The 20,178-nt window shown below is 31.5% G+C and overlaps 2 protein-coding genes across 2 annotated transcripts in view; both read right to left on the bottom strand.

The window, feature by feature from the left end:
* The window catches only part of LOC127715181 (fibrinogen-like protein A), a 108,728-nt gene that overhangs the window by 25,637 nt on the left and 62,913 nt on the right, over window positions 1-20,178 (bottom strand). The gene's annotated exons all lie outside the window — the stretch shown is intronic.
* Window positions 379-17,921, bottom strand: LOC127713965 (BTB/POZ domain-containing protein 6-like). Its single transcript, XM_052219914.1, has 3 exons — window positions 17,709-17,921; window positions 13,612-13,984; window positions 379-387 (listed from the first exon to the last, which is right to left on the bottom strand). The coding sequence occupies exons 1-3, from the start codon at window positions 17,906-17,908 to the stop codon at window positions 379-381; spliced, it is 582 nt and encodes a 193-aa protein (XP_052075874.1). The 5' UTR covers window positions 17,909-17,921.

Below are 20,178 nucleotides of genomic sequence, written 5' to 3'. Positions count from 1 at the left end.
TTGATAGCATATCGAAACACAAGGCCCCAATGATGAATATTGTCATACTAAGTATATGGCTGGGTAAGATTTTCAGCCCAATCACGAACACGACAGATTTATTCAAATTTATCCTTTTCTGTCTGTCTGTATGTTTGTCTGTCTGTCTGTCTGTCTGTCTGTCAATCTCGTTTTCGAGGTAAAAAGATGTTGTGTTTATAATTAGGTCCATGTCTTATATAACAAAATATGAACATTGGATATATTTATGTATCAAAAAATATTTTCCAGTTACTGTTGTCCATGACAGAAAGATTTCTTTTACTAAGAATTGTAATTGTGTGAAAAATTCTAACATAAACTAGATTAACACTAGAAGAACTTGAACATTATACTTCCTTACCATACCTGAAAAGATAACAAAAACTAATAAACACGAACATTGTCAGTCACAACACCTACTGTTTTAACGACAGTTATGTCCTGTCACATATAAATAAACATAATTGCATTAGGTTCACCTGCCGCAAGATTCTTTATGGCTTCGAACGTGTTATTATTAATCACCATTACACGAGTTTTTGGATTCAAGGGAATGTATGTAGTTTTAATTAAATGTCATGTCTATCAAGGAGTTTCAACCCATCAAATTATAATTTGTTATCGCTATATTTACTCAAGTTTTCTTTTGATCTTTCTAATGCTAATTTGCTATCTCACTCTACTGATCATGACGTTATCAGCTTATAGTCATCGACGTTACCTGTGAAAGTAACGATAAACAGAATATTTTCGACGTAAAATGTTCTCCCTCATGGAATGCACAAAGCCCTCAGATGAGAAGAGAATGAGAAAATGCATTCGTCTTGCATATGTCTGATCAGACTGACCGAATTTGGCAAATGTATATAATATCGAAAAATGACACTATACGTACTAACCGAAGTAGATCTTTAAATAAATGCTCGTCAATATCAGGAATATATATTTCTCTTTTTTCAGGTAGTGAACCTTCAAACATCGTGTGGAATACCTGACTGCGACTCGCAAGGATATTCCTGTGTGCTTTTATTGTAATACGTCTTTCTCCTACACGGAAAGTGACGTCGCACATCATTTCTTTTTCTAGCATGTACATCAAACAACCTTGTAAGGTTTTATCATCTCTCCATTCAACTGATTCATTGTTTCCAATATTCACCAAATCCATGCTGTTCTATTACCTACTAAAATTGTAAATTGAAAATTAAATACATCATATCATTACCCCTTGGGAATATTTTGTAAATATACTGTAATAAAATAATCGATCAGAACATACATACTATTACTAATGCAAGAATGTTTAAAATCTCACCAAGGAACAGTTTACACAAGCGTTATAATTTTATATCTGCAAATTATGAAACCAAATTGTGTTAACGATATCTTAAATATGCAAAAACACTAATGAGTATATGCTTTTATGAATGTGATGCAAATTAAGGCTGTATTTTATTGCAATGTCGTTACCATGCAATATACTTAAATAAAAATTTTTCCTTTAAAGTCACTGACCTTGCTTAAAATATTGAAAAAATACACATTCAAGCTATTGTTGATTAATCTTAATGTTTTATGTCATATTAAATACGCAAGACTCATTATGGGATTTTTACTTGTTAGAGCAATACCACGTGGTCAAAACGTTGAACTGGACCTTTTTGATGCGTTTCGTGTTGCTCACACTTAAGATTTTAGTGTGGCGTTTTGTTATTGGTATACTTGTCATTTTATTGTTTTTATTTTTGTGTACGTTTAGATCAATTGATAGTTGTTATTTTACACGACCATCACCACTTTTGGATATATTGTGACGGAGAGGTTGGAGTTTAACACACTTGCCACGTACGAGGTTCCAACTTACAACTTCAATGTTGACAGACTAGAGATACAATAGATAACTATAAAGCTACCCAGACCACTCGGCCTACGAAGTCCCGCGTCCGTTTAGATGGTCGGGAGGTGAAAATAGCCGACAGCGTACGATTTGATTAGAACGGTGAATCAGATGCAGGGTAAGTAAATGGATATCTTTCTGATTACCATCTTCCTTCTAAAGAGATAAACATGTCATCAATTTGCTTACTGTGGAAAAGAAAATTTTGTGCATAGAAATTAGTTTTACATATTTAACATTGCAACAACATTCATCGCCGATGGTTGATGTTTGTCAAATTTGTTTTTGAGTTTTTCGTTTGTTTTAGAAATCAGGTTAGTTTCGTGAGTATCTCATAAAATTTGCTTCACAAAACAGACTTATTGGCAAGTATTATCGTTCATAAAAATATACAAATTGGATATTCATTTCTTCGCCTGAAGAAGTGAAGTGCTGATTTTTCTTATTCTTTATGGTCAACAGCACTGTGTTATATGCAGTTGATGAGGTAATCCAATTATTAACATGCTTAATGAAGTTGAGTATAATAACATATAAAGGAGCATTTTTTATTCGGGTAATTAGTCAGGATATATGTAAAAAAGTCCGACTGCATCAATACATAGTCCTTTTGACGTTGTTAATATAAATAAGAAGATGTCGTACGAGTGGCAATAAGACAACTCTCCATCGAAGTCACAATGTATAAAAAGATAACAATTATAAGTCAAAGTACGGCTTTCATCACGGAGCCTTGGCTCAAACCGAACAGCAAGCTAAAAAGGGTAAAAAAAAACTTGTGTCGAACAATTCAAACAGGAACTAAAACTAGCGCATAGTTTTGGTGCAGAGAATTTTTTTCTGAAAGGAAAATGTATTTGGATAAGTTTTAGCCCTTATCAACGTCTGCATGCAGTTTTTTTCTCTAATTTTATGGTAGATTTGCTGTATAGCCTGCTTATAAAAAATTTATATAGAAAACCAGGGTGCTTTTACAATTGAGTAATATTACTAATAAAAGCGTTCATTTTAAAATTGAAATTAAAAAAAAAAAGACGAATGTGTCATTTGGCTATTATTCAAGGTCATTTTTATGGCCCCGGAACAAAGTTGTCGTGGCCATAAAGTTTTACCATTGTCCGTTATTCCGTCATTCCACAACAAACCATTATACGCATTTTTTTTTCTTAACGCCTTCAGATATTGGGCTGATTTTTGGTATGCGAGTTGGCCATGATGAGTTACAGATAAGTTTTAAGTTTTGTTCCACTCTGCTAATTTTTGCTGAAATTACTGGCTTTGGACTTTGATAAATTGTTCTAAACGCCTTCAGATATTGGGCTGATTTTTGGTATGTGAGTTAACCATGATGAGTTACAAATCGAGTTTAAGTTTTGTTCCGCTATGCTGGTTTTAATGTCGTATCAACATATCTTGTGAAAAGTACATCCACTTCCTGTTTGCTGATAGTTTGTTATTTAGCTTTTTATTGATCAAACAAATTTTGCATCAAACTAGTATTGCATTTTAGGTATTAATGTTCTTTTGCAAGTGCGTAATAAAAGTGTGCATTTAAGTTTTTAACTTATTTATTCATCTGTATAGCTTGATATAATTTATGAAAATCAGTTTTTCAACGTTTGTCTTCGGTTTTAATCTTTCGACGATTTTAGCCAAAGTCATCAATGAGGCGACATTGTTTGTCAAAATACTCATTTGATGCAGTAAAAAAAATATAACAGACATACCCAACACCAGCCAGGAACCTATTTTAATATTGTATAATGGTACTGTAATGTACGGAAGCGTATTAGGGCTATCCTTTTTTATTTTTTGTTTTCAAATTATCGACTTTAATCTTGGAATTATCAACTTAAATCTTGGAATTTCCAACTTTAATCTTGGAATTATTAACATTAAACTTGGAATTATCAACTTTGATCTTGGAATTATCAACTTAAATCTTGGAATTGCCAACTTTAATCTTGGAATTTCCAACTTTATTCTTGGAATTATCAAACATTAATCTTGGATTTATCAAATTATTTGATGGCTTATATTAAATTGACCTTCATATATGTTAATTTCAATTTTGTTCTGTTATTATACCACTTCTGTCAAGCTGTATATTATGTATATCTGCCTCTTGTAACAATGTAAACTGTCAGAGTGTACAATTAATACTTGAAATCTTGAATCTTGTCAAACAGTCCACTTCAGTTTGATGTGCTTTACTTTACTTTTTGTTGGTGATTGCTAATGTGAACATCGATGCACATCCGCCTATTCAGCAATATAATATAATATAATAAATGCATGCACGGCATACATGATTACAAATTGATAGTTAAATTTTACATTAGCACCGGGGGTAAAAAGGGGGAGGGGTAACTTTAGGTTGTGCCATTTTTGCCTAAAAAAATTAACTCATTTTTATATTACATTTACTCATATTTGGTATCTATATTTATATTTAAATATATACAAAGAATGGTCCTTACTTATATACAATATTTTAAGTTAAAAATGCATAGATTAAGGGACTTCATATTTATGTAAATATAAAATCGCCGATTGATTAAAATACCACAATTAGCCATTAATATAAGATTTTCAATAACATATTTATATAAGATATGTAGAACATACGCCAAATTAATTTAAAGTTATGAATTTGAAAGAACAATGCATATCGTTATAGAATGTCATTAAAAAGTAGTGTCAAATATATATAAATTCTCGCAAAATTATGACCCATATTTTTGGAATATCCACGTATACCCAATAATAGAAAGTTACACCCCCTTTCATGGATATTAGGCTACCTGAAGCTATACAAGACTTTAGAAACACGTCTATTTTTCTTTAACATTTTACAAAAAATTCAGCCTCGAAAATAGTTATAAGTAGATAAGTATACAGATAAACAAAATACATTATGGGCTTGAAACAAAATATCAGCCATTTCCAAGTTTAAAGTTGGAAATTCCAAGTTTAATGATGATAATTCCAAGATTAAAGTTGATAATTCCAAGTTTAAAGTTTGGAATTTCCAAGTTTAATGTGATAATTCCAAGATTAAAGTTGATAATTCCAAGATTTATGTTGATAATTCCAAGATTAAAGTTGAAAATTCTAAGGTTAAAGTTATTAATTCCAAGATAAATGTTGATAATTACAAGATTGATGTTGATAATTCCAAGATTAAAGTCGACAATTTGAAAAAAAATAAATATTAAACGGATGGCCCTAATACGCTTCCGTAGTAATGCATATGTTTTAAGTGAAATTTGTTTTTTTTGTATAAATCAGTTAAAGGATTTGTACTATGAAATGCCATTTAAATAAATTTAATTGCGGTATCCAATCATCAATTGTACTATAGTTCAATTACTAAAATCCTTTGACGACGCATGATCTTGTGAATCAAGATAAACACCGAACAAAAATATTAACAAGAGAAATTTTAATTGCTTAAGTGTCACACAAATATATGATTCTGTACAGACAGTTGAACACAATACAAAATTATTAAAATATGAGTTCAATTTACATGATTTAGGTTGGGGTGAGACAATTGACAGTATGAAATGTCTAATTAAACGTCAAAGGATGCATTAGAGCAATGTTGTATTAAAGTGACAAAAGATTATTCGCTCTTCTGTTAAGTGTACTCAAGGAGACAAGAGAAGGGCCTCAGAGAAAATAAAAAAAATGTCAATTGAAAGAGAGAACAGAAGAGATGATGAAGACTAATAGAGGGGTGAAAGATACCAAAGGGACATCTAAACTTATTAGTAAAAAAAAGTGACAACGCCATGTCAAAAAAGAAAAAGACAAAAAAGGCATTCAACTGTACGCAAAACACAGCATTCAAAAATAAAGACTGAGAAACACGAACCCTGTCAAAAAAACCGGGGTTGATCTTAAGTGATCGGTAAGGGTAAGCAGATCCAGCTCCACATGTGTCAAACTACCCGTTTTAATTGAGATTAAAAAGAAAGGGTACAGCTTATATATTTGATATTAAATGGACCCTTTTAGAAAGATTTTACTGATAAATATACAGTACCAGAAATAATATTTCAAAACTATCCACTAGCAAGAAAACCTTAATGTAATAAAACAAATCCATATTTTTGTGGTATCGCAAAATTTTTAATAATTGAATAGTCGAAATGGTTTTGTGGGAAATCAACAAGCTGAAAAATATAATTTTAAACTCTAAAAATAATGCTTATCATCGTATATGTCAATTGGATTTGTCTCGACTCTAAAGTTCGTTATCATTTATCTCATAGCCTCTTTCTTGCTAACATTCGTTACCGAACCATTTTAAACATCTCGTCTTTGAACAACATTACATACAAGTTGATATAAGAAGTTTTTCACTAGAACAACAAAATCACTGATTTAATGTTTGCCACAACAGTGAGCACTATTTCTGTTTTTCAGAATGTCTAATTAAGTATATAACTACCACTGTAAGGCTCTCATAATGATGAGTAAACTTTGAATTATTGGGTACGTTTACCAACAACTGATTATTTCTTTTACAAGAGTACTTACCTTCGAACAAATATTATGTCCAGTATTGGTTAGACTAAAATAGAGCTGCTTCTTGAGATTTCGTACCTTCCACTTATGGATAAACTTATTTTGTATTAGTTGGTAAGGTGACAATCCGATGTAGATCAACATACCGAGAGACGCATGGTATAATATATAGATAGATTTGTACGTTATTCATAAATTAGAGACAATTTAAAAGGCCACAGATTTATTCATTAGTTTTATTAGTACCCCATGATCGTAAAGATAAACATAAAATTAGATAATAGCTTTTAAACGGCTTGCCTGACGACACTATTCACATGCTTTGCGGTTAAAACAAAAATGTGATAGTTATTTAACTTACATGATAATTGAAATATTGACATTTAAAACTATTAAGAATAGACGGATCCTAAAAAAAAGAAAATTTAATCGGCTAAAGCATAATCAACGAATCTACAGAAACAAGTTTTGTAGCACGAATAAGAATACGCGTGCATATATGTCCTTAACAAAATATTTGTTATCAGTTCGTGCGCAAACTTTGAAAATAAGGTGCTTGGTTTGTATAATTATCAAATAATAACAAATTATTTTCACTGTATTCTATTTAATTTTTTGATAAATTTCGTGTCAGATAAAAGTCATCAAAGGTACCAGGATTATAATTTAATACGCCAGACGCGCGTTTCGTCTACATAAGACTCATCAGTGACGCTCAGATCAAAATAGTTATAAAGCCAAACAAGTAAAAAGATGAAGATAAGACTCATACAGAATTAAAGATGCATTTTTTTACCCAACTTACTATTTATGAAAAGTTTTATAAAATTTCATTTTTACACATTTCAATTCTTTCTTTCTTTCAAATGATTGTCAACTTAAAAAAAACATATTTAGATAATTGAACGTTTGGTAAGTAAATGCATCACACCGTTCACTTTTGACATCAGCCTGCAGACAACTATTGAGATATCTTGTAAATTGATATTTTAAAAGATAAATGGATATATGAACATTTTTGGTTTAGTTACAATGTAGCATGCATATTTAGTATAGAGACCAAAAAATGTTCAATGTTTTCTCTCAAGTAAAAGAATAGCACATAACATGCATGGTGAAAAATGAAGATTCTTTATATTGTTTGATCAATAGTAACATTCTTCGTCAAGCCGTATTATAAGTGTGTAAGAACAACAAATTCAAGACTGATAAATACTTATGAAAGTATACATCTACAGATACAAAGACAGATAAAATAAAGCAGTCACGGTGTTACAGGGTGTATATAACACCCCTATTGGTAATTTACCATTTCATTTTACATTAAAACAGATGCATATGTATATAATTAAAGAGTAAAACATAAAAAAAACGACCAATTAAAGACACACAGAAAACATAACATGATTTTGACAATGCAACCGTCCATCCCTCTTTAATCTCTTTCATTTGATGAATGTACGTCCCCTACGGTATCATCAGCTCAGTGGCTAGTGCTGCAGTATTGACATAATTTATTCCATATACTTATTCAATACACCCAGTTCAAAAATAACGAAATTGTTAAGAAACTAAGGTTCCAACATTTTCAGGTTAAATTGCCCATTGATAACTTTGACTATTCTGGTTAGGTCCTTTTGTGTCATATCGGTCCCAACTTTTTGGTGTATTTACGTATTCCGTGCTTTCAAATGATTTGAAAGGAGCGTTCCTGATGAAAGTAAGTTAGAAAAGCCCTTCGAACGCACGACATTTATAAAGTGTTAATTCAATTTTCTAGCAATGGGTCAATAACGCTTGTGGTAGACTTTGGGTCACAAAGGGTCTCATCGGGTCCGTAGTCAGTGCTTCGGTACTGACATTATATATTAAATTTACTTGTTTTAAATTACCCATTCATATATTGCAATTTCTTAAGAAACTAAGCTCTTAACTGCCATAGTCAAAGAAAACAAATTTGGCTATTACGTTTATGTTCGATTTGGGAAAATAGCTCCTTACATTTCAGCGTCTGGCTTGCAAATGTTTTGGATTTTTTTTGCATTAAATCAGGAAAAAGCGCTTCGGATGCTCGAAAGTTAAAAAATGTTTCTTTCAATTGATTTTCCTTACTGCAGCAAATGTATTTTTGAAACAAACAGCAACTGCACTTTTTTTATAGAAATTGAAAATCCACTAAATAACCTGAAGGCAACTGATATACTTCGTAACCTTGAAGAAAGGGCAGTTGAAATGTATAGGGAATCTGTATTAACAAACAAAAAAATCTGAAACTACTTCAGAAAGACAAAAAGAGGCAATAGAAAAAGAAATGAACACACAAGAATTTAATTGACAACCATATGGACAAACTAAAAGCCAACATAAATACAGAAACGTCTATTTTGCATACTTTTTCTAAATCTGCATTGATAAAAGTATTGTTCTTAGTGAACAGCATTTCAATTCTCAATACTCCATATACTTACATAAGAAGAACTACATAATTATCCCTTTGACATTGATCTTAATCGTCAGGGGTTATTCGAAATAAAAGCAAAATGTAACGATGTTAAGCAGACCTCATTGTCTGTACATAATCCTTAATTCAAAATGCTCTATGTTTTACTAAATCCAGTGTTTCACTAAATAAGAAACAAACATGAGCAGATTTCCGACGTTCAAAACTATTTGTTTTATTCAGTAAAATACTATACATTGTCAGCCAGAAAATGATAATTACATCGGAACGTTGCGCATGGCAATACTACCTGTGAGCATTGATAGACGTTCCAAATAAGAAGAATCTTCTGACATTGTTCAAAAGAACGGTTAAAATTTTCAATAGAATTAAGAAAATGTGGTATGAGTGCTAATGAGACAACTCTCCATCCAAGTTACAATGTGTAAAACGTTAAGCATATATTTGGTTAGCTTAATTTATGTAATACATATGATTACCTGATTATGTTTTTCGAACTAATGCAAGGATTTTACTTATATGACTTAAAATGACCGCCGTGCACATTTATATTCACTAAATAGTTATTCATTTACAGAAAGTTTCAGTTTTGCGTTATTTGTTTGGCCGGCGGTTCGCATCATTAATGTACACATTAAAGGCGGATCCAGGTGGGCGGTCCCCCCTTTAGTTGGCAAAATTTGGTTGATTATATATGGAATCACTGAAGCATGACTGGAGCAGGCCCCCTCTTAGGGCGGTCAGTGCCCCCCTCCCCCTTTTGAAATTTTCTGGATCCGCCACTGCACATTAATTTTCAAAATTTATCTTGATTTATTTTTAGAACATTGATTAAATATTCAGCTGACATTTTACTATGACCACTTAGTGTGTTCTTTATTCTTGGCATATTTTCCCAGTGTTTTTATGCAGTTTATTCTTATTTTACTTATATTAATTTGCAATGCTCTCTTTGCTTCAAATTATCTTGGCTAGTTTAATATTTAATGTGTTATTTTTTTCACCGATCTTTCTCTTTGTGATATTATATACATGACTCTATTTTCATATGTTAACTTAGCAGTGGTTTGACCCTAAATTAGTTCTTTTTTTAATTTACGACAATTTTCTCATTTTCCTCTGTTGATTTGAAATCTGTAAATAGCCGAATGCACTAGAGTAAATACTGTACTAAAACGATTGTTTGGCTGAATAACTCCCGGCGGATATTAAAAATCTAACATGGTGAACGTTCATTCTTTAATGCAATTTTATTGAAATTATCTGAAACAAATTAAATGATCATAAACATATGAATTTTAGGAAAGGAGCATGCCATAAATATCGTTTTGAGAACGTTGTGAAAAAGTAGTTGAATATTTTGATATGGTATGAAAATCCAAGCTTTATGAAGTATTTAGTTTAAAAAAGAAAAACAAAATGTACTTTTCTTCCAAACTTTTTTTTCATACTCGAACTATGCTAATTGATATACAACCGATTTTAATTGAATAATGCAACATATTCATATATCATTGAGACAAGACTGCTGTACTTGTTGAAGTCATCACTGTAGTATCAATACTTATGTTTCCTAAAAAAAATCATGCACCGGGAAAACATTAAATGTAATTTATTTTAGGTATATATTATACCAATTCTATAAACTCTTCAAATGTCACAAAATAATTACTCAACCCAGGTATTTAATAACTGTGATTGCATCGTTTTTAAACGTCCCATTTCCTTATTGTTGGTTTAAGTTTGAAATATAGCCTTTAAAATAAGAATATAAAAGTATTACTGAATCCAACTCAAAATAATTTCTTTTATGCAGTTGACAAGTCAACGCATTGTTTTTAATTATGCACAATAGAAAAACGACCAGCGCATTGTTATTCAAAACTGAACTCGGAATGTTGAAGTCTTGCATTTTTAAAAAAGGAAAATAACTGAAAATTTGAGACTTTAATAATAAAGGTACGAAAATATAAATGAAAGGAATATTGTTCAAAATCAATGAAGCAGCAAAGTAACAACAACATGTTCACTGTTAAACAGTTTGTTATTTGTCCATGCTTGAACTTTTGAAATCATTATCTCTGTAGTGCTGCACTACATTTCAGATACAATTGCAAAATCATACATAAGAGAAGCAAGGAAAGCGAAAAGGTAAATCGTTTAAGCAGAAACATTGTCAAATAAATAAATGAATACCAAAATAACCATGAAAACAGAAAGAAATATGCGTTCGATTGTTTTACTATTCTGTCCATGAAACAAATTGAAGACAACATGGTGAAACATGAATAATTTGTTGTCATTGATTGACAACAGGTGTTCAAGACAATAACTAAAGTCAAGTCATGTAAGTTTTTTTAAAAAGGTGATTAGGTGAAATTAGAAAAAAATCTAGAATTTAAAATTGATACTATATAAGTCAGAAGAGCATTAGTTAATGAACAATTTAAACTGAATATATTGATAGCTTATAAAACTCCTTTTAGAAATATTTGATTTTTTTAAATTGCTGGAAAAGGCCGACCCACACTTTAATTTATATTTAGCATTGGCATTTTTTGGGTAACACATCATAAGAACATAAGAAAACAAAACTAGAATCTGCTTAAATTTTTGTAATGACCTTTTTATGAGCTATTGAAGTCTTCTATGAAAAGAAAAGTGGGTGATATGGGGCAAAATATTTTGCCCTGTATCGTAGGATAAATTACAAGGAGTCCGAACATCTGACAAACATTCCTAAACCTCACCTTAGTACATCCTTAAGGACAAGAATGACACAAGCAATATCACTGTTGGTTTTCCGTACATGAATTACTCTCAACGTCAGTTCACAGAACGGGAAAAAAAAACCAAGCATATATATATGTGCATATATACAAACTGGTGGCAACATACATACAATATGTATGTTCCATCACAGAAAAATGAGTTAAAAAAGGAAATGACGGTACATGTATCCTTATCCATACCACTACAAATGAATACAACAGAAAGTGAAAATGATTTTTAGAAATTTATAATTCAAATACACTGATTGCATATGAATAAAAAGCGATTTTACAAACATCATAAACCATTCAGCTTGAATTTGATACCAATAGAACCTGAAAGTTCAACAGAAGAAAAATTGTAAAAAAAAACAATGATATGCATACGAACAATCATTGCAGTATGAACTAGTGCATTCTGGAAGCGCCCTTTTGGAATATTTATTTTTATAGATTTTCACATTTCACAATTGATTTGAATTTATTGATAATTCGGCTTAAATTATCAAAATGATAAATAATATTTTTCTACACACATTTCAAAGTTTGTTCTCAATCACACCTGATGACGGTTTTTGCTGATACACGTGTTGTTCGTGTTGATACCGCGCTAACATACGTCGATATATCTAAGTTTGGTCGTAACTGGCTCACTGCAACTTACAATTTTGTGGACTGTCAATACCAAAAGACTGTTTTATCACTTAAATAGCCTGTATCATACTAAACATATTTAAAATGATTCCTTTGGCATGGTAATCGCATCAACAATATCTGCTTATAATTTATCACCCTGAACTACCGTTTAATGTACATCAGTTGTGCATGTCAATTCTATTATCGTAAAGAAAAGGCTGTTAAAAAATAGATTTTTATGCACACAAAAGTTTACATATTTGGTTTACATAGCGTTAGGTCTACTTTATTATCATGAAGGTTATTAAAACATAAGATTGCAACTCATTTAACGGTTTGGGTGTTTTGATTTTAGTCATTTTGTTTTGACGCTCTATGAGTACTTAGCTGAAAAATGTTTGGTGTCGAACTGAAGATTGTCATTAAAACACATATCTTGCAAACATAAGATTATATATGATATTTACATACATGATTTGAAAAGGTTTTTTGTAGGGAATAAAAATTAATAAATAAATAAATCCATTCATTAATAAAAATTCAAAAGAATAAAATTTTCCAGGCTTAGTGACGTTTTTTTTTGCAATTCAAAACAATAAGCTAAAGTGAAATGAAAATGACGGAAAATATTAAATGCTGAACATGATTCCAGCTATCTGTCCATGATTAACATCGGTTCTACATTGACACTTTGGAGAATTCTCAAATATAATTGTTATACCATCTTCGTTACAAACCGATTTACAATTGCTTCCATAATACGTTGCGGGAATAATATCTCGAACCATAATTGTATATCGCTCGTTGGTGTTCAGTCGAATCTGTTTGGCTAGTTTTAAGGCAATTGTTTTATTGTGTGACGTATTCGATTGCATGTCAAGTACCTCACTATAGATTAACTTTTCAGAATTATCTGTTAATTCAAATTTGAACTTCGAATCGACTACATTCATGTTTGAAACTGGTTAAAAAATGATGCATCCTTTGAGCAGTATTGATTTGCTTGAATAAAACTTAAGGGCGTTAGCTGCAGTAGAGAGCCATCCATTGCTTACACTAGTATGCCGATGTAAGTATTTAGTTTGCAAATCGCTCGACGAAGATCTAGGTTCATCCGAAAACATTAAGCATTTTTCTCCATGATGGTAACGAAACACACTTATGATTTCATCTTTTGTAAGTAGCAAGGAATGTGAAACGTCGCTTGAAAAATATTTTTTCTCTACAAGCGGAAATTTTATTAAGGGCATCAATCCTCCTGCTATGGCTCTTAGGTTCTCTGCATTTACTTCTTTTCCGTGCAGTTTACATTGAGCTTCTGTCCACTTCAGGAAAAATTTGCAAACTTCTGTCTCGGAACAGGAAAGATATTCAGACGTTACAATCATTTGAACGCATTCGGTATTTAGCTGAACTGCATGACTAGACAACAGGCATTCTTCCGTATTATCTTTTATATACTGTAAGCTTTCCTTTTGTAGATCTTCAAGATGGAATTGATTTGCCGTTGAAAGCGTCACAACGGCATTTGAAGATTGTGCAGTTGATTGAAGAAGTTCACAACACTTTGTCTTAGGTGTTGAAAGCATGTATTTGTCAGCTGCATATAACATTCTGTTAACATTGTTTGTTGATATTTGAACATCATCAATGTATGCATACCTGATTGGGAAAAATATTTAGAATACAATATAAATCAAGTTTAAAGCAAACATTGTAAATATTTATATATCTTGCATCGCTATCAGGTATATTAGGTCGCTATGATGGCACGAAAAAAGAACCATAAGATATCAACGGTAGAATAAAAACTCATGTCATTTGTCATTGTAAAACAAACCGAACAACTTAATAATACCATAAGAAAATAGATACATTGTTAATTATGCATAAAATCACGAAATGGTAATTTATAAATGAGCTACGTAAAAAACTCATCATAAATACTGTTAAAGTGGCATTAACTACGATATAGACAAAACATTAAAATACGATTATATTTTGTTTCAAACAGTAATAAAAACGAAATATTAGCAGTCAGTGTGGTTAAAGTTTGTCAAAATGAGCTCATACACATCGATGATGTATTATTGGTTAGAAAGTCAATAACTCAACCTTATTTGAATCCATATTCATGCGACCTTTGATTAACCTTTGTTGGAGACAGGTTACGCATGGGATTAGCAAGTCCAGTGATTGAAACCAGTGTCAGCTCATCAAATTAAAGTGAAACTAGGAAGGCAGCAGAAGGAGACCAATATTGCTGATCGAATTGATCCGCAAAAAATCCACATTTTATTTGCATGTTGTTAATTTGAAAAACGATCAAACAGAACTAAGAATATTAACCTTATACTTCTTGTCCGTGATGACCTGTCTGTCTATATTTATAATTAAACTTGGTTAAATGCCCATTGACAGTTTTCGTGGGTCATGTCGATAGTAAATTAGATGGCGTGCAGTCAGTAATACACACGTAATGCTGATACATTATAACCATTCCAGACATTGTATATTGTTTTCTGTGTGTTCTATGGACATGATGTAGTAAGAAATGTCTGCATTACGTTTGAGTTTATATCAAATAAAATTTAAGAATTTGAATCAATGTAGTTAATGCCACTTTAAGCCTCAGTCACACATTCAAGATTTTTAATGCCGTCCTTGATATGACCATTCGCAATTTTAAAATTTTTCAAAGTTGGATCAAGATCCTTTGATTCGTGCTGGAAATTTGTTAAAAAAACATTAGTTTAATCACAATCACGACAACAATCAGAAATTGTTCAGAAAGCGTCACGTTTGTCCCTCTTTCTGTCCGATTCTGATCCGATTTCTATCTTTAAGATGATAAAAAAAAAACCGACAGAACATGTCCCGAATGCGATCCGGCAGAACTCAGACAGTGACCAGAAAGTGAACCGACGCAGGAAATTGTTGCGATTTTGATCCGATACAACAGAATGTGTAACGACATAGTCATGATTGTGAATCGATTAGATACAAGTGAGTTTCGCGAATGTTACTTAACGCACTTTAATGTCGGGAGTACTTGGCCGACCTCTCCGGACTATTTCCGATCCATATGACTATGTTTTGTACGTATACGACATCATGCAGTCAATGATAGGTTATTCCAGGTCATTGAGGTTAGTAATCCTACTTTTTCTCTTTTCGTGTTGTAGCTCTGTATGATCTCAAAAGGGTGAAGTAATCGGATATGCGTGAATGCTTACTGTTAAAGTCCGTCTGGGAATTAAATTTAAAATTCGTTTTAAAGTATTATTGCCGCATCAGTACATTGTACAGGGTATAGTTTTGTATTACAGTAATAAGAAAATGTTATCATTAAATATATGTTCAAGACCAATTAAGTATTTGAACAATAAACGTGTGGTCGTGCCAATATGCATATATACTCATATGGTCCGACCATACGCGTATGTTACTTGTAATTAATACGATGAACGATGAAAGTTTTTTTTGCAAATGGCATACTGTAATACTGTATGATGGCCCTTCAAGGTGTCATATATTAGAAGTTTGTTTCTTTTATCATATCGTAATAATTATGAGATGAATCATGAAATAAAGTGAATTTTACTCACTAGGTTAAAACTACAATGAAAGATTTTTTACAGGGTCATTATCGATTTTTCCTTACGAAACACAGTATGTCGAATTAAGAAAATAACTTAGAATATTAAAATGAACCGTTTGACAAGAATTTAACTGTTTAACACACAAGCACTTCTTGCATTGAACCCTCTTTTTTCATTTATTTTGGTGTTTATGTTTGCTTTTAGGAAATTGAAATTCGTTTTGAATATTAGTTTTAAGTATTTAATTATATGAAAAGCAAATCGAAGAATTCAAATATAGAAATATATTCAACGTGTGAATAAACAACACATTAATTCACGAATGCGCGTAGCGCATGAGTTGATTATCAGTGTTGTTCGGTCACGAGTTGAGTATTTTTCGATATTTGAATTCTTTGATGAGTTATTCTTTTTATTACATTGGCAATGGGCTTTTTTAATGGAATTAAAGTAGAAATGCAAGGAACTATATCTTTTTCTACGCATTCCCAATTTGGTTTGATGCGACGTCATCGCCCACGTCTTGACACCACCTATTTTTGTATGACGTCAGAGGGCTGAAATAACAGAGTTTATTTCACATGTGAAATTATCGGGAAATCACGTAATTCATTGCAACCAATGTAATAATGAGTTTTCCTATTCATTATTATATCGTACAAGAACTGTAGTTTATACATAATGTCCCTTGCATTAAAATAGAGGAACATCACTTCAAAGTACTGTCATTGTTAGATCGTATGATATAACATTAAAAGTTATAATTTAACTGCATCAATTTCGTATTTTAACTATTTATGTATTTTCAATGACGGTCGAGGCCGAAATATTTGAATTTTGAATTTTGAAGAGCCGATCAAATTAAACGGACCTAAAGTATAGCCAAATCTGGACAAGCAATCAACTTTGCATGATGAAGATACATTTTTGGTTAAAAATGATTCCAAAAGTTCGAAAACAGTAATATCCATATTTTCACGCCAGTACCGAAATGAACTGGTGATATCCTCGGGGACTAACAGTTTACCAACAGAGGTATCGACCTAGTGGAAGTAATAACATTAACGGTACCAATTTTACTGCACCATATACGCATTACGATAATTAATATCTCTTTAATGATTCTGAAATAGTTTAAAATCCAAATCATATAAAAAATGTTGAACAGCTGACCAAACCAAAGGAGCAGGACCACATCTTTTAAGTTAAAATAAGTAGGAATAAGACCATATAGAAGATACTATCTTGACACCGGAAAACACGCAAAAAATTCCAGTCCCCAAACGTCTGTGGTTTAACTAACGATAAATCCGCTTTTAATTGACTCTAGCGAAGGCAAGATAACAGATACACCACGATTCAGACAATATGTTAAATATAAAGAATTTAGGTTAGTAACTTGTTGTGATTTTGGTTCGGAGAACGACTTGTGTTCTCCTGCTAAGGAGGTTAGAATTTATTCGAGCAACACCTAAATGATCTAAATAGTCATATTGTCCTGCCTGTTTATAAACAAACGAGTATATACTTATACCATACGCGTATGGTCTGACCATATGATTAATTGCATAAGATTTTAGAAAGATTGCCGATATACAGTATGCCATAACAATATTATATAAAGGATGTTCTGCACAACAACATTTGCATTTACTTAAAAGACATGTTAACTGAATTGTTTCAAACATTCAACAATTTATTTTTAATATTTCATTATTTCAGATTGCATTTAATCATTTTTTGTGAACATATTCCAGAATGCGAACAACTAACAACACACTTACCGAAGAAGGTCATTAAATGTATCAACATAAATGTCAGGTATGTTGATTTCTTCTTTTTCAGGAAGTAAACTTTCAAACATCGTATGAAATATTAAGCTTCGACCCGCCAAGATATTCTTATGTGCCTTAATTGTTTTGCGGCTTTCTCCAACACGGAATGTGACGTCACACATAATTTCATGCTCTAACATGTACAGCATACAATTTGGTAAGGTTTTGCCTTCTCTCCAATCGACCTTTTCTTTGTTTAAGTTATCCATGGTTTTCTTTTAAATAAAACAAAACATGAAATTGAATATCAAATAAATCAGACCGTTTTTTGTTCTCTTAATGTCTTTTTGGTATTGCTGTAGTTTGGTCGCTGTCTCATTATGGTATATACCATATCTCCTTTAGTCTATAGTATATCATTATGTCAATTTAAAAAATACATGTTAGTTATGAATCTCAGTTTATGAACAAACTCAGTAAAGACACGTCATTTTTACATTTGGTTGATACATTCAACAATACCTACCGTTATCTTGATGATATTGTTTCGTTAAATAATCCAGAATTCTCGTAATATACAACGGAAATTTACCCAAAGGAACTTACTTTAAATAAATCTAACATAACCAGCAGTAGTTGTCCTTTTCTAAAACTTAGACATTTCAATTTCTAAAGGGAAACTCCGTACTAAAATTTACGACAACAGAGACGTTTTTTCATTCCCTATTGTTAATTTTCCTTTATTAACAGCGATGTTCCTTTGGCTCTTTCATACGGTGTTTATATATACCAAATCGTTCGTTATGCCGGTGTGTGTACTGATGTCAAAGATTTAAACGAACGTAGTCAATGCATCACGGGTATATTATTAAGTCAGGGATTTCGTAACCATAAATTATTTAAAACTTTTACTAAATTCTTTCATAGATACAAAGATTTAATTAGTAAATTTGGCTGTACTGTAGAAAACGTATTAAAAACGGTATTTCATATCCTAAATTTTACGGTAATATTGTACTAAAAGCGCGGAAATCACTATGTGATCCGTGTAAACTCATCGAACCTTTAAACAAACTTATTAGTAAAGGTTATCTTACCAATGTTATAATTAGAATATAGTTTAAATTGGCACAAATATCGATTTTGTCATCAGCAATTTAAAAACATAACTAAATTTGCATTCTTTTCAAACGTTTTTTTTGGTATGTATAAATACACATCCACGTTCATTTTCTATATAGAGATTACTCTATCTATATATAACATTATACATATTTATTAAAAGGTTAACTCCTAACTATCCTACTGCCTGTCGATACTTTTATTTTGGCATTACACAAGTCATGTCTTCTTTGACTGTCCATGACGTTAAAACACTAAATCCCTGGGATGTGTTTAGTTGATTTTAGTCTCTGATGCATGATTTTTTTTATTATTATTAATAGTTTTTGACTTTTAACTAGCTTTCAGTAACTGCGAGTACTCTCAAATCGTACTTTCGTGTTAATTTGACATGTTGAAACTATTTGTAATGCATTTTTGTTATTTAATGTTTACTTAATAGTGTTATATCTCGTCTCACTATTTTAAATATATACCACCTTTGATACATGTGTACGTTATTTTATTTGGCGGCATTTTGTCCAAGGTTATGGTTGTCTTTCTGATATTGTTTTACATTTAACCCCCTTGATTTATTAATTTTGTATTTACTTGTGTCATAGATCAAATTTATTCGTTCAGTGTATATTCACTTGTTTTTGTTAATATGTCTTTAGATTGAGTTAACATGGTTAGGGCATTTCAATTGATATTTTATATTGTGTCTTTCTATGTTGTGATGTTACACTATTGTTTCAGGTTAGGGTGAAGGTTGTCAACTATTAAAACGTTTAAACCCGCTGCATTTGTTTGTACCTGTCCTAAGTCAGGAACCTGATGTTCAGTGGTTGTCGGTTGTTGATGTGGTTCATAAGTGATTCTCGTTTCTCGTTTTTTATATAGATTAGACCGTTGGTTTTTCTGTTTGAATAGTTTTACGTTAGTTATTTTGGGGGCCCTTTATAGCTTGCTGTTCGTTGTGAGCCAAGGCTCCGTGTTGAAGGCCGTACTTTGACTTATAATTGGTTACTTTTACAAATTGTGACTTGGATGGAGAGTTGTCTCATTGGCACTCATACCACATCTTCCTATTATTGATACCAAACCCTAAGTTTTCTATGCAAAATTTTTGTAATTGTTGCTTATCCTTTCATTGCATTTTATTTCGACCTTGATCTTGTTAGTTTTTTTTTGCACTTATGATTTTTTATAGACCCATATAATCTTTTCTCTCCTTTTCTATTACATCAGATCCGTTAGCTTGAGTGTCATGTAGACGTAAATGTCCAAATTATAAGCCTGACATCTTTGGTGAGCATTTATAAAAAAAACATTTCATACTACTTTTCCAACAACATTGACCATAAGCAATATTTTT

Source organism: Mytilus californianus, unplaced genomic scaffold, assembly GCF_021869535.1.
Source record: "Mytilus californianus isolate M0D057914Y unplaced genomic scaffold, xbMytCali1.0.p SCAF_9, whole genome shotgun sequence".
NCBI classification, from domain to species: Eukaryota; Metazoa; Mollusca; class Bivalvia; order Mytilida; family Mytilidae; genus Mytilus; species Mytilus californianus.
Note: the sequence above shows the minus strand (reverse complement) of the source record. Positions and strands in the feature narration are given on the sequence as shown.

Excerpts from the sequence above, each read along its gene's own strand:
- LOC127713965 (XM_052219914.1), bottom strand. The coding sequence starts at position 17,908 with ATGCTGTACATGTTAGAGCATGAAATTATGTGTGACGTCACATTCCGT. Across the intron at positions 13,985-17,708 it reads ACATTTAATGACCTTCTTCG|GTATGCATACATTGATGATG; the intron begins GTAAGTGTGTTG and ends TTTCCCAATCAG.